The 13,745-nt window shown below is 46.1% G+C and overlaps 1 protein-coding gene across 1 annotated transcript in view; it reads right to left on the minus strand.

Annotated features, from left to right (window-relative positions):
* Positions 1–952: 952 nt before the first annotated feature.
* The window catches only part of LOC147692483 (maestro heat-like repeat-containing protein family member 1), a 29,661-nt gene continuing 16,868 nt past the window's right edge, over positions 953–13,745 (minus strand). Inside the window, exons 5-9 of the mRNA XM_086939531.1 lie at positions 13,338–13,477; positions 3,778–3,870; positions 2,223–2,301; positions 1,684–1,797; positions 953–1,038 (exon numbers count right to left, since the gene is read on the minus strand). Of these exons, the coding sequence (XP_086795657.1) occupies positions 953–1,038; positions 1,684–1,797; positions 2,223–2,301; positions 3,778–3,870; positions 13,338–13,477 (512 nt within the window). The remainder of the gene's footprint in view (positions 1,039–1,683; positions 1,798–2,222; positions 2,302–3,777; positions 3,871–13,337; positions 13,478–13,745) is intronic.

Genomic DNA, 13,745 nt, shown 5'->3' on the forward strand with positions numbered 1-13,745 from the left:
CACGTGATTGGGATTCACGTGAACGTTTGAAAATCCGCATCATAAAAAGTCAGCTTTTGGATTGACAGCAATAGGTTCGAGTAAACTCGACCTAAAAAGGAGAGCTAATGCAAGGTTACACAGTGATAACCCCGTCAAACACATGGGATACCCTAGTACACAATTCCTAGAGTAATCAATCGATCTCCGTAGGTAGATACTATCATGTGTGCCCTCTGTCAGAGTTCGGATTCCTGAGGCTATGCGGCGCTGGTTGTGCAAGCATCCAGGAATAGGTTTCAGCGGGATGCTCGTGCTTCCGCACCTACCCCTTCCAGCAGCTGCCTTCAAATATAAACATATCTTTTATATCACAATCAGACTTTTCAAATGTGCACATTGAATATTATCCTGTATTATTGATCCACGTTTGCTGAGATTTCGCTGAGACATAGCCCAAATATTATTCTTGGTAGAGACATTTTCAATTCCTTACACCACAGTTGTTAAAAATTTGAGGAGATATTAATATTCTGAACTTCAAAACCCCTTATTTGATCATCAACATTCTCCTCCTCAGTGAGGGGTCAACCCAATGTGAAATGCAGACCAAACATGTTAACAACGCACAAGAACTTTCTTTTAATACGCATTTATTCAACAATTAGGGAACAGCAACCTCTGGGATTTGGTCTGAAAATGCATTGACACAGACTAGGACAGGAAAACTGGGATATGTCCATTTGGACCGGGAGACAATGGAACGCAAGACACACTGAACTGACACAAATGGCTGGAGGCTACATGACCCAAAACCTCCACGGAAGACTTGCCTTGGAGAAAGTCAACAGACTGTGATGTGAAAACCACAGCTATGAGTCTTTGTAAGTAGAGACTACAGCACTATGCAAAAACTGCATAACTTTAATTAGATTTAGTTGCTAATTATGAAACTGCTTTAACAATGATTGCTTTACGTATAATAGCTTGATGGTACCTTGCGATTGTCATCCTCAAGCATGTGACGGACAGCATCCAGATGAAAGGCACCTTCTGAATCTATTAAATAAAGCCATACACCAAATGTTCATAACACATAGATATTGACTTTGTCTAGTAAGATCAAGATTAATACATAAGAAGTGAAGTTTTCACTATCAACTGTGATTATCACCTTGAGGGTCCTGTGTTTCAGTTTTGGTGTGTGAGCCTGTGACTGTGAGTCCCATAGGGCTATCAATTCCTTCCTGTTTTGCTGTGCATGTCTGTGTCATCATGTACCACTGAGCGTGTCTGTGTCTGCCTGCTTCATATTTTATTTCCCTTTTTGTTCCTGTCCAGTGTCTATGTCAGGATCGGTTTTCACAGTGTCCCTGTCCCATTAATGGCTCACAATGGGAACAATTAACCGAAAAGAAAACAGTGGCACTCCTTTATTTCTTCACCACGATTCACGTAATTGAAGCTAATCTAAGCAAGCCTTTATTCGTAAATTGCAGTGCTCTACCGGGAAAAGTTGGCAGTTAATGTAGCTGAGGAATATAATATTGAAGTGATTTGCTTATAGCTGCACCATGTTGGACAAGTAAGGGAGTAAATTGGGATTACAATTTAGGGCTCCGGATTCTATGACAAGCATGATATCCCTTTAACTATTTTCCCTGTCTAAATCACACACTACCACCACTCCACTGACAGTCTTACCAGTTTCAGAAAGCAGCTTGCAGAGCAGCTGTAATGTTGTGGCACGGGACTCCGCACCTATCTGCATCAAGCTACTTTCAAAATATTTAAGGACCTCACTAGAGTGAGAATGGGCTGCAAGAGTAAAGCGAAGAGAAAAAATAGACATAAATGAAAAATAACACAATATAAAATTATCCAAGAAGGAACTAAACCCCGGGGAGCAGCCCATCAAGGCCATTCTTCAACTCATGTCCAAGAGGTATGTTATCAATTGTCTACAACATTTAATGATGATGTTGCGAGCACATGGTACTCATGTGACTACTATAGCTGTATATAGTAAACTGGGCATTATATTCCAGTACCAAGCCAACCAATGCACTGGGAAGGGATATAATTAATAAAGCAATAGTAGCTTTTAAGACTATCAAGTTACGTGCAGGGCAGTGTACAAAAATTAATGCTGCGGAGGGGCTGATCCCTAGTAAAGGCCAAAATATACTTGCAGTATCACAAAGATATACTTACCTACATACATACATGTATGACCAACTCACCAAGTGACAGGATAATAGCCGTGGACAACTTGAGTGGCTCTTCCCTTTCATCGGAAACCCCACTTGAGGGTGTGCAGATCTGTCAATAACAAAGCCATAATAAATAATAATGGAAGCTAGGCTATCTGAAAGTCAAACCCATACGTCCAGAAAGCAAATAACTTCCAGTGGGGAAATGACAGCATAGGAGTTTGTCAGGACTTGTGGGGCCGAGATCCATACTGCGCTACAGCAACATTAATTGTGGGGAAATCAGCATATTCAGGGAGCCCGATATTGGTGGAAGTGCAAACCCTCAGTTACCACTCTAAGATGGATGCCTTAGTTTCCTATGGTTTTTGGATGGTTTGTAGATTCTGAAGTCTGGCGAGATTGCAGCAGGTAGGGGTCCTGAATTCTTTTAACAAGGCTGGCACTAGTGGCGGCTATTCAAGGAAATCAAGATGGAGGCTGTTGTTACACTTCAACTTCTTTAATCTCTGGGGACGGTAAAGCCGTTCCCCTTATGCATCCTAGCTGTCTGGCCAGCAAGGTGGGCTCATGCGTTTCAGAGCAGGCATCTTTTGCTTCACTTTTTGCCCCTTTTGCCTCCCAGGTCTCTAGTCAGCAGAGTGGAGAGCGAGTGTTTCTGTCGGTGGCTGCATTAGGGCCTTTTTCTGTTCTCGCCGCCACTCACTGTTTCTGCTGTACCATTTCATTTTTTTTTCTTTACCGGCATTCAGTTCTCGCACTTTGGTCCCCATCAAAGATGCTTGTCTTTTGTTTCCCATTCATTCCAGATTCCACGTGCCAGCATTGCTATTTGGAATTTCATGCTTATGGCCGTCAAGTCGTGGACCTGTTTTCAGAGGGCCTTCTTGTATGTGGACTGAGGTCTTGAATGCTTCAAGTTTGGATTGTAAGGATATTCCAGAAATATTATGTGTTTGAACTAAATTGTGGGGTAGTTTCTGCACATATTGCATTTAGGAACCCTAGCGGGATAAATACAGAATTTCCTTTGATTGATGGCATTGATCAAATCTATATGATATAGCTTTATTATTATTAAATATATTGATTTAAGAATGGGTTTGCTGTTGTTGGGAATGTCACGAAGAGTCCAGTTTATGTTATATAGTAAAGTCTAACTGGATAATTGAACCTCTGAGATAAGCTTTGTTAGTATAAAGTCTCTGTTGTAAACCATTGTTGTTGGGTAAAACGTGGGTCCCTTCCCTTTCCCTGTCACTATGTTCCTCTGTTACCTATTATCAGAGACAGAGCTGTCAAGAGGCAGACTTATGGGGGGTTATTGCAGAGGAGCTCTCAAAACTGACAGATTTATATCAAATGTCTTCTTTCTTTGCATCCGAGAAGCAAATTGGTTCATATAGGCTTTTTATGGATTATAATTTAATATTGTATGCAAGAGAGTTCCCAAATGTTGCCCTTTAAAAACACTTCTACTATAAATTGGATTAAGGTAGAAACTTTATTTGTTACAATATGTTACACAGGAAATGTCTGTCGCCTCCCACTGAAATACTTTGTATGTCCTCATGTATATTCTTACCAGGTGATGCAGGGCGGCAAATATAGATGGCACAGTTCCATCCAGCGCTCTACAACTCTTAGTAACAGCTGCCTTGATGCATAACTCAAGGGTCTGCAAGGAGATAGGAAAATTGAAATTAGGCCAAAGGGCAGTTTGAGGAAATGATGATGGTCAGTGGTGAATTACAAACTTCAAAGTGTAAATTCTGTCTGAATGCAAGAATGAGTTGGTGTGTGAATGAGCTCTCTTGTGTACTAATTCTAAATACATATGACCACAAGTAGATTTTGACAGATGACCGTGCTTATGTCTAATTTCTGGTTTCTCTGTTTTCTTGACTCACAGTGCCTCAAGATCTCTCAGATCCACATAGCGATTTCTGTAGAGGTTATCTGTCAGATTTTGGATTTTAGTCCATTAAGGAACCAGAAAAGGACATGTTCAGCATTTAACAGGGGCATGCCCTAACACATGTAGCCTAGACTCACTTGTATCGTAGGCCCTGTATTTTTAGCCATTGTTTCTGATGGCCCTTGCCTGGGTTGTCCTTGTTCTCTTGGTGGTTCTAGTTCTCTTGGTTGTCTGCTTCTTATGGCACTCTTTTTTTTTTTAAACCTTTATTACAAGAAAAGTAGTACAATTACAGACCTACAACCACAGAGGCCGGCAAGTATCAATGAATATCAAAATCAGAATAGTACACAGCTCATCAGCCGACAACCCGTGGGTCCAGCAGCGATATAATACGTCAATGTGATGATCTTGTGGTGGTAAGAGGATACATGAAAGGTTTCACATTTTACATTTTGTAAAACAAACATACCAACAAAAAATGCGAGGTAGTAAACTATATGATAAGTGGCTGTCTCAGATAGCAGGGGGAGCAATCCAGTTAAAGAAGCTAATTTTAGAAAGGATAGAGGATCTCGAGGAGGGAAGGGGGTCGAGAGTAGGCAAGCAAGTTGTATACAATAGGATATGGATGCGTGGAATGTACGGTCACGGGGACACAGGAATATCAGAGGTTTCTACGAAAGGGGGGGTGAAGATCTCTCCACGATACGAGTTCCATTGACCCCATATCCTCCCCCATTTCTTGGGCCTGCCACGGGCAACATATACAGTTTTTTCTCTAAACATGCACCAGTCCATGTTTTCCTTCCATGTTGAAACCAGAGGTGCCCTTTGAGACCCCCACAGCTGGGCTATGTCCCTTTTCGCTATCATGTTGCCGAGGGTGACCCACTGAGTCTGAGCAACGCTGTAATCATTCGGCTCCCAAACATTTAACAGGCAGCGCCTGGCCTCAGGCAATAATGAAACACCAGTCACCTCTTCCATAACAGCATGCACACGTCTTCAATATACCACGACATCCGGACATTCCCATAAAATGTGGAGAAAAGTAGCAAGCATACCGCAGTCGCATCTACACAACCTGTCCAAAGAATAGCCCATACTCATCAGGCGTGGACCCGTGACATAGACACGTGTAAAATCTTCAGTTGCACTAGCCGGAGACGCGCCAGAATCGCGACCTCCTTAGGGGATGATATCGCGGCCTGCCAATCTTCATCATCCAACTCCAGCCCATCACCGGTCCAGGCCCCACGAAGCTGCACAAGAAGATCCGAGCGGTCATTGATAAGCTTTTTGTAAATGAGAGAAATAGTACTATCGGGGACATACCCGTCAAGCACTCTATCCTTCAGGGGAGAGGACTCTGGGATATCGGTTCCGGCCGGGAAGACCGATTCAAGTGCGTGGCGAATTTGAATATAACAGAAGTGCTCCCTATCACTCAATTTATATTCTCGTTGGAGTTCATCGAAAGTTTTGATCCTATTCTTGACCCAGAGATCTCCAACCCTACTGATGCCAATAAGGTCCCATTTGTCGAATCCCTTCGTCGTCCAGAGACTGCCCAGTCTCTCCGCCGCGTAAAGCGGGGTTGCTCTAGTCAGCTTGTCCATCCATCCCGTGGCAGCAGTCGCACTACTCCACACTCGTACCACAACCCCGGTGGGTCCAGTCAGATTCTTCCTAGCCGATCTAGAGTAGAGCGCCCTATTATAATCGCCTCCAGATAGCTGCCATTTATCCATCCCGAATGCGGGATTCGGGACTGGACCATACATTGCATGGTTGACTGCACTCAATTGGGATGCCCAGTAGTATCGTTTTATATCGGGCAACGCTATGCCGCCGACGTACCAGGGCAGAGTCACTTTCGCCAGTGCAATGCGAGGCCGCCCGCCCCACACTAGCTTCCTCTGGAGGCCCTCGATCTCGCGGAAATAACTGTCAGGCACCAAGTCAAGCGTATTTTGGAGGGCGTACAGGAATCGGGGGAGAGACATCATCTTAAATAGGGCCGCTCTCCCTACCGGGGACAGCGGCAAGCCACACCACGCCGTGACGTCTGATCGAAGCCGGCGAAGCGGCGGAAGCAAATTCCTCTCATACCGTACAGCGGAGTCCAAGGAAATGTAAATCCCCAAGTACTTAAAGCCGTCGTGCGATACCGGTATCGGACAGATGCGGGGCAGCAGGGGCAATTCTCCAGTAAGTGGATAGATGCAGGACTTGGCCCAATTGATAGCCAAGCCAGAATTCCTCCCGAAGGAGCTTAAAACGTCGAACAACACTCCTAATGATTTACGAGGGGAAGTGAGGTATAACAAAATATCGTCAGCATACAACGATATACGATCCTCAAAGTCAGGGGACCACCTGATGCCTTTAAGCGATGGCTCCCACCGAAGCCACGCGGCAAGGGGCTCAAGGGCGAGCGCAAAGAGCAGCGGTGACAATGGGCAGCCCTGCCGTGTGCCTCTTCCGAGAACAAAAGACTCCGAGGCCCTACCATTGACCACCACTTGGGATAGTGGTTGTTCGTACAGGAGTCTGACCCACCCCGAGTGAAGGGAGCGGATAGCGAGCGCTATTTCATCAGTGGAAAAATCCGCCTCCATAAGCTCCCTGTCTGACTCCGATAGGCTAGGCAATGCTATATCCCTAAGTAACAAATGTGAGTCCTCCTCCGGCCTGTCCGAGACCGGCGTGTAGACCCTCTGAAAGTGCTGGGCAAAGACCGCGACTATCTCAACCGGGTCCACAACCCGCGTCCCATCTTCTTTTTCCACAACAGGCACCACCCGATTCAACCTTTCCCTCTTATCCAGCCACGCAATCAACTTTCCCACCTTGTCACCAACATCATACAGACGCCCCTGTTGCTCACGACTCATCATTCTGGCCGCATCCATCACCAGAGCTCTGTAGTCGGCCTGTTTAAGGGCCAGAACATGCAACCCCTCAGATGTGACCCCCGATTCCAACTCTTCTTCCAAAGCTGTAATTTCATTCTCCAAACATACCACCTCCTCATTCTTGCTTTTCTTCGCGCTAGCAATCAGGGACAAGGTTTGACCCCGGATCACTGTCTTATAGGCCTCCCACAGGGAAATGGAGGAGGACACTGACCCCACGTTCTAAGCAAAGTAATAATCCATGCATTTAACCCCCTCAGCTCTAGTTTTCAGATTACTTAGATGCCAGGGGTTAATCGGAGCAACCCGGCCCTCAGTTCCCAACTGCACATCAATTGTAAGCCAAAGTGGGGAGTGGTCCGAGATCCCCCTAGCAAGGTGTCGAATTTCCCTCACAGAGACCACCTGCACCGCTGGTACTAGGATATAGTCAAGCCTCGAGAGACTCTCATGTGCTCCCGAATAAAAGGTATATTGTGCCTGTCCAGGGTGCAGTTGCCTCCAGCAATCCACTAAACCCAACGTATCCAGGAAGTTGCCCAGCCATGACTGTGATCTCGAAAGAGTCCTGGGGGGGCTACGGTCCTCGCTACCACAGACAACCGAGATAAAGTCCCCACCCACAACCAACATACCCTCAGGGAAGCTCAAAACCACCCTTCCCAAATCAGAAAACGTGGTGGACTGTAAGCCCGGCGGGACATAGACAGAGAGTATGGAGATCGTCTTCCCCTCCCAGCGGCCCGTAATGGCCGCATATCGACCTCTATCATCCAGCACAGTGTCCTCTATCTCCAAGGGGAGGGAACTCCTAACTAGGACGCCCGCCCCCCTCGACGCAGTAGTAAATCCAGAATGTGCCGCCAGACGATATCCCCTTCTATTCAATGCATGGCAAGTGTTCCCTATCAGATGTGTTTCCTGTAGTAACACTATATCCGGTAAAAGACGCTTCAAATATTGTAGAACTATCCCCCCGCTTGATCCTATCGCCCAGACCATTCACATTCCAACTCAGTACCCTCAGCCCCCTACCCCCATTCCAGAAATGAGAACTGTGCTCCCCCCACAAAGACGAAATAAGCAGCAAAGTGAAGCATCGGAGTAAACAAAGAAACAAAGACCCCCCCACGCCCAGGAAAGTCCCTAAAACACACCCACCCACCCTGCACCCCTGTGTTAGACCCAAAAGCCACCCCAACTTGCAGTGTGCCTGTCGCCCCATTAAACTAATCTACGAAAAGCGAGAAAGAACCCCCTAGAGGAGGAAGAATCCCGAGTCCTCACACCCCCGGGTAATCACCGATTCATGTACATAGGAATAATCAAACCACTGCTGCAAGTCCATATAGCTGGCATGCCAGTAGGGACTCACTCCTCCTGTTCCTCTAGGCCACCTTCAGCGCCTTTTGATTGTTCCGGGCGGTTGCGATGTGCCGGTAGAGTATCGAGCCAGTCGCTGACAACCTCTGGGTGATCAAAGAAGAGTGCACATTCCTCGTATTCGATCCTCAATCGAGCCGGGAAAAGCATGGCGTATTTTAGTCCCATGTCTCTAAGTCGCCGTTTCACCCCCGTGAAGCCCATGCGTTGTTTTTGCACCGCCTATGTAAAGTCTGGATAAAAACTGATCGACGCGTTGTCAAATTTTGTGGGTCCATTGGTGCGTGATGCTTGAAGGATAGCATCTCTGTCTCGAAAATTAAAAATCCTGGCTATGATAGGCCTCGGTGCAGCGCCCAGCTTAGGCCTCCCGCCTGGAACTTTGTGGGCGCGCTCCACGGTGAAAAAGTTACTGAGGCCCTTAGGCGCTAGATGATGCAGCACAAGGTCCTCCACCAAAAGGTCTGTGGATAATTCCGTGGAGTTCTCCGGAACACCAATAATGCGGACGTTGTTGGGCCTGGCCCGGCTCTCAAAATCATCCAGCCGATGGGCAAACAAGTCATTGGATGTCCGGAGGTTACGGACTTCGGTCTGAAAGTCCGAGACATCAGTAGTGAGACTTGCAGTCTTAATGTCCAGGGACTTGACCCGCTCATTGGTCTTTGCGAGATCCGTCCTGATGAGGTTGACTTCAATTGCCACGGTGTCTATCTTAGAAGCCATTGTCTCGTACTGCTGACCCATAGAGGTCTTCACACTAGCAATGGCGCCCATGACGTCTCGCAGTGTCAAGTCTTCCGTCGCAGGAGAGCCATCGACGGTTTCATCCGAAACTTTGCCCACTCCACCAGGGGATCCCTTCGGGCGGGTGAAGCGATCCATAGTATTGGTTTGGGCGACACCCCCTCGGAATGTGCCCCTGATGGCCCGCTTCTCACTCTCCGACTTGCCCGCCATGTTGAGCAGCGAGCCCTGTCGGGCCTTTTGAAGTCTGGTTAGAATGGCTCTCCGCAGAACCGACTTGTGGAGTCAGGGATGAGGGCGAAAGACAGAAGATAAGCCTAGAGCCGGCAGCAAAACACAGGCCAGCAGTGTCAATAGGCAGCAAGTCGCAGTAGACAGTGACCAAAAACGAAACCGAAAGTACCACAGGGGCAGCGGTCGGGTCTCATTGACCGTTGTTGTTCAATTGCCACCTGGGTACCTCGGGGACTCGAGTCCGTGGATAATCATCGATGTGGGCCGCTAAGTTTCGAGGTGCAGTGAGTCCGGTTCCCGGCGGCCAAATCGATTTTTGAAAAAAGATATTGTGTCAGCAGGGCTTGGGCTAGTAGAACCCGTCATCAAAATCAGGATATGTGGCAGGATAAATGCGGGAGGCGGAGAGGGTCTCGGGAGCCCTGTGCTCACGCGTCCATCTTGGATACACGCGAAGCTCCTCCCCCTCTTATGGCACTCTTGTCAACATCTTCTTGGCCAGCTAAGACCCTTCCTTCCTGGCCCTGGCCTTCCTGCTGGTGTTGGTCTTAATGGTACCCATCAATTTTGTTGATCTCTCTTTCCTTTTCAAATCATCATTCTGCCTTTGCTTTTCCTGTCCCTAGTTCTCCTGATGCTTGTCCCGTTGTGATTCTCTTGATGGTTGTGTCCTCTCGGTCCACCTGGTAATCCTAGTGCTCCTGGTCTTCCTGGTTGCCCTGGTCCCTCAATTCCTCTTGGTCATTCTCCTCTTCCTGGTCTTCCACCTACAGGTATTCCTCTTCATGCTCCTGGTTTACCAGGTCTTCCTTGTCATAGTTCTCCTAATCTTTGTATTGATTTTCATGTTCTCATTTTTCTAGATCTCTTCCTCCTGATCATCCTCTTATTCTTCTTTCTCTTCTGTCAACTCATATTTTCCTCAAACTCATCCTCCTGCTCTTCATCTACATATTCTTGGTCCTGGCCTTCTGGGTATTGGTCATTGGCCATAAGTCGCCCTCATCCTCCTGAGATCCTACTCCTGTTAAAAGGGTTATCTTTACCATGGTGCTTATTGCTGTGTCCCTCTTAGTTGTTGCTCTGGTGCTCTTGCCCTGGTGTACTTCAATCTTTTCATTCTTCTGGTCCCAGTCCTGCTGGTCCTCATGATCTTCCTTGTCCTTATGCGCATGGTCCAGCAAATCTTGGTCATCCTCTTCCTGGTCCTCTGGATCCTCTGGTGCTTTTACGCCTAACAATCCTGGTGTTGGCCCTCAGGTTTTTCATGGTGGTCATGGTGGTAACTGCTGTTCTGGAACTCTTAGCCTCCACTTTCTCTTCTTGGTCCTCTTCCTCTTACTGGTCTTCTTCCTCCTGGGTTTCCTCCTTATTCTCCTAGTCCTCTTGGAAATCCTTTTCCTATTCTTCCTGGTCTTGATCCGCTTGGTTTTCCTAGTTCTTGGACATGGTATTGGTCCCCTGTTGGTTCAAGTTTTCCAAATCTTTCTGGTGGTCTTGGAGTTTCTAAACTTCTTGGCTGTCCTGGACCCCCACCTCCTCTTCTACTCATCCTTATGGCCATCTTTCTCCTCCTCATTTTGTGTAGGGTCTTCATAGTGGTGTAGATTCTCCATGTTAACCTGGCCATCTTCTTCCTTCTTGTTCTGGTGGTCCTGGTCCTCCTGATGACCCTCCTTTTCCACTTGCACATCCTTCTTCTCCTCTTTGGCCTCCTGGTTCTGGTCCTTCTGGTCTACTCCATTCTACTTATTCTCCTGGTTTTACTGACTCTCCTCTTTGTCTTGGACATGCTGGGCCTTATGTCTTTGTGGTCTCAGTCATCCTGGTCGACAGTGGTCTTTGGCTGCCCGATCCTTCAGGTCTGTCCCATGGTCCTCCTGCTATTGCTTTCTCTTCATTATCTTGGAAATCCAGTTCCTTGTGTTCCTAATCATGCTAGTGATCTTGGTCCTCCTCCTCCTCCATTCAGTTGTACTGAACTTTTCTGAGAGTCTTGTTCCCTTGTCCCCCTCCTCTGTTTGACCACCTCTTCTCCCTCCTGTTTCTCCCTGTTCATCCTACAGGTCCTCTAGGTATCTGCCCGCTTCTCCAAGTGCTCCACACTCCACTAATATAGTCTCATCCAAAGTCAGCCAAATACACCCTCCAGCCAGAGGGCACACGTAGATGTAGCATGGGTGGATGGACACTATTGGAAATACATTTCCCCTTTTTTCCTGTTAGATAGTAAAAAACAGACATAATTGGGGTGTTCCTCTAAAACCTGGATCCATGTATCACTACACCTGTTTCACTATTAACATTTGTGGACCAGAATTCCTCAATGTCCCTCTTGCAGCCCTGCACACTGTGAACTATGGGAGTACAGAGGAGCCTAAAAGGGTAGCGTTTGCTTATGACAATCAAAGGCAACGTGGAGGCAGGAGCTGCAGCACAGAAGATGGGTGACTAAAATCAGTTTTAGAAACACATTTAGCTTCACAGATGCTAATGAGGAAAATAATCACCTGCAATGAAGGTTTAGAAGACTCATTGGGGGAACAGCCTCAAATTATGTATATGGTCAATATGCCATACACCAAAGTTCTGTCATGTTTTTAATTTTTTAGCTGGTATTCAAATTTTTATTACAAGTGGAGACTGTCAAAAGAAGGACTGGTAAGGAAATTTGAACATCCTGTCCTTTTAACTGTAAGTGCTCAGACCTGGCGAAACTGTCCCACTTAGAGCCTCAACATTAATCTTCTATTCTCAAACCTCACCAAACAATACTTCTGTTGAAATGAAAATTGGCAGATTGAAGACGTAATGATTCTAATAGTGTGTCCACCAAGGTCTCTTGCTTTTTCAGCTAATACAGTTTGCACCCCTGTAACTACAGACTATTTCCTTTGCTAATATTTGTTTTTTTTATTTCACATAGCAACTAAAAATAGTATTCAATAATTCCAACACATTATTGATTACCAACATGATACATTTCCAGTGCTCCTCTTAAGACTTCGTAATGTAAAGTCATTGGGCTCTTTAGTGAAGGTCATTTGTAAATGTACTTGTATTTCACAGGGTGTAAGCAGCCTCTCAGACTATAGAAGATGCAATGGCGATCTGTTTGTTCTAAGAGGTCACTGAGGCTTCAGTAAGCCCAATTAGTGCGTGGGACCTATGTCAGGGCTCTAGTGACTGAAGTTCTGCTGTTTGATTGTGATTAACGCATCAAGATGAAGCGTCACTATGCTCGATTCACTTCCATAACCACATTTTACTTACCCAGTATCACAACACCAGGTGGAGCAAATTTCAGCACTGTTGATGTTTATTTAAATTCTAGCACAATTGCTTTGGTTCACATTTCTCCTTTATTAATCCCGATTTCATATGTAACAAATAAGAAATTGACATTTGCTTCTCTGGCTGCCTTCATGAATTGTGTACAAATCACAACTCAGCTGGTTCAGTATTTGGAATTAATGTTGGAAAACTATATTCCCTGGAATCCTTTCATCTCCCAAAACAATACACCAGCTCAAAGCTGTAGAAATTACCAGGTGTGAATGTGTCAAATAGTGGGGAATTACAGTCCGAATTGGTGTGGTGTTTCCATTTCTCACGGGTACCTAAGGGGCAAACTTGGAATCATACGTTTTTTCTACATCCTAACATTTCTGATTCCCACAACATTGGTACTGTCGGGTGCGGAATACCAATGTGTTGGCCCAATGAACACATGATGGAGGCCTGAACCATCTCACAACGCCACCTGTGGTGCAACTAACTTACCAATGGAGCCCTGTAGTTCTGTATTAAACCCTTATTTCTCAATAATGTAGTGTTTCATTACAGCTAATCTCTCCTTATGGGATACGGTGTTCATCATGAGTGGATCATTTGGATTGGTTGAAGTGGCAAGCATGGACAGCAAATAAAGGTCACACTCACCGTGAGCAAACGAAATGCCATATCAGCAGGAAGCTGGGGCTGGAGCCTTTCAACTTCATTGACCAACCAAGGAAGCTCCTTATCTAGTTGCTCCTCTGGCAGGACAGAGGCCAAATGTCCCAGAGTGGTAATGACCTGCCCTCAGACCGGTTAAGAAAATTACACCAGGTTTTCAGTTCCACACACTAGACATTAACTCCTAAGAAAACATGAGCCACATGTGCTAGTAGAGGGCTTCTCTGGAGAGGCAGTTGCACTTGACATCTGTTCACTAGGAAGTGGTTCTGTCATGCAAAGGCAGTGGTTTATTTTACTAGCAGAATAATCCAATAGACAACACGGATTCTCTAAAATAGAAATGTTATCCATGAATTTGTTTCTCTCTTGTCTTATTTGGATGAGGGTTCC

The sequence above is a fragment of the Lissotriton vulgaris genome, chromosome 9 (genome assembly GCF_964263255.1).
Source record: "Lissotriton vulgaris chromosome 9, aLisVul1.2, whole genome shotgun sequence".
NCBI classification, from domain to species: domain Eukaryota; kingdom Metazoa; phylum Chordata; class Amphibia; order Caudata; family Salamandridae; genus Lissotriton; species Lissotriton vulgaris.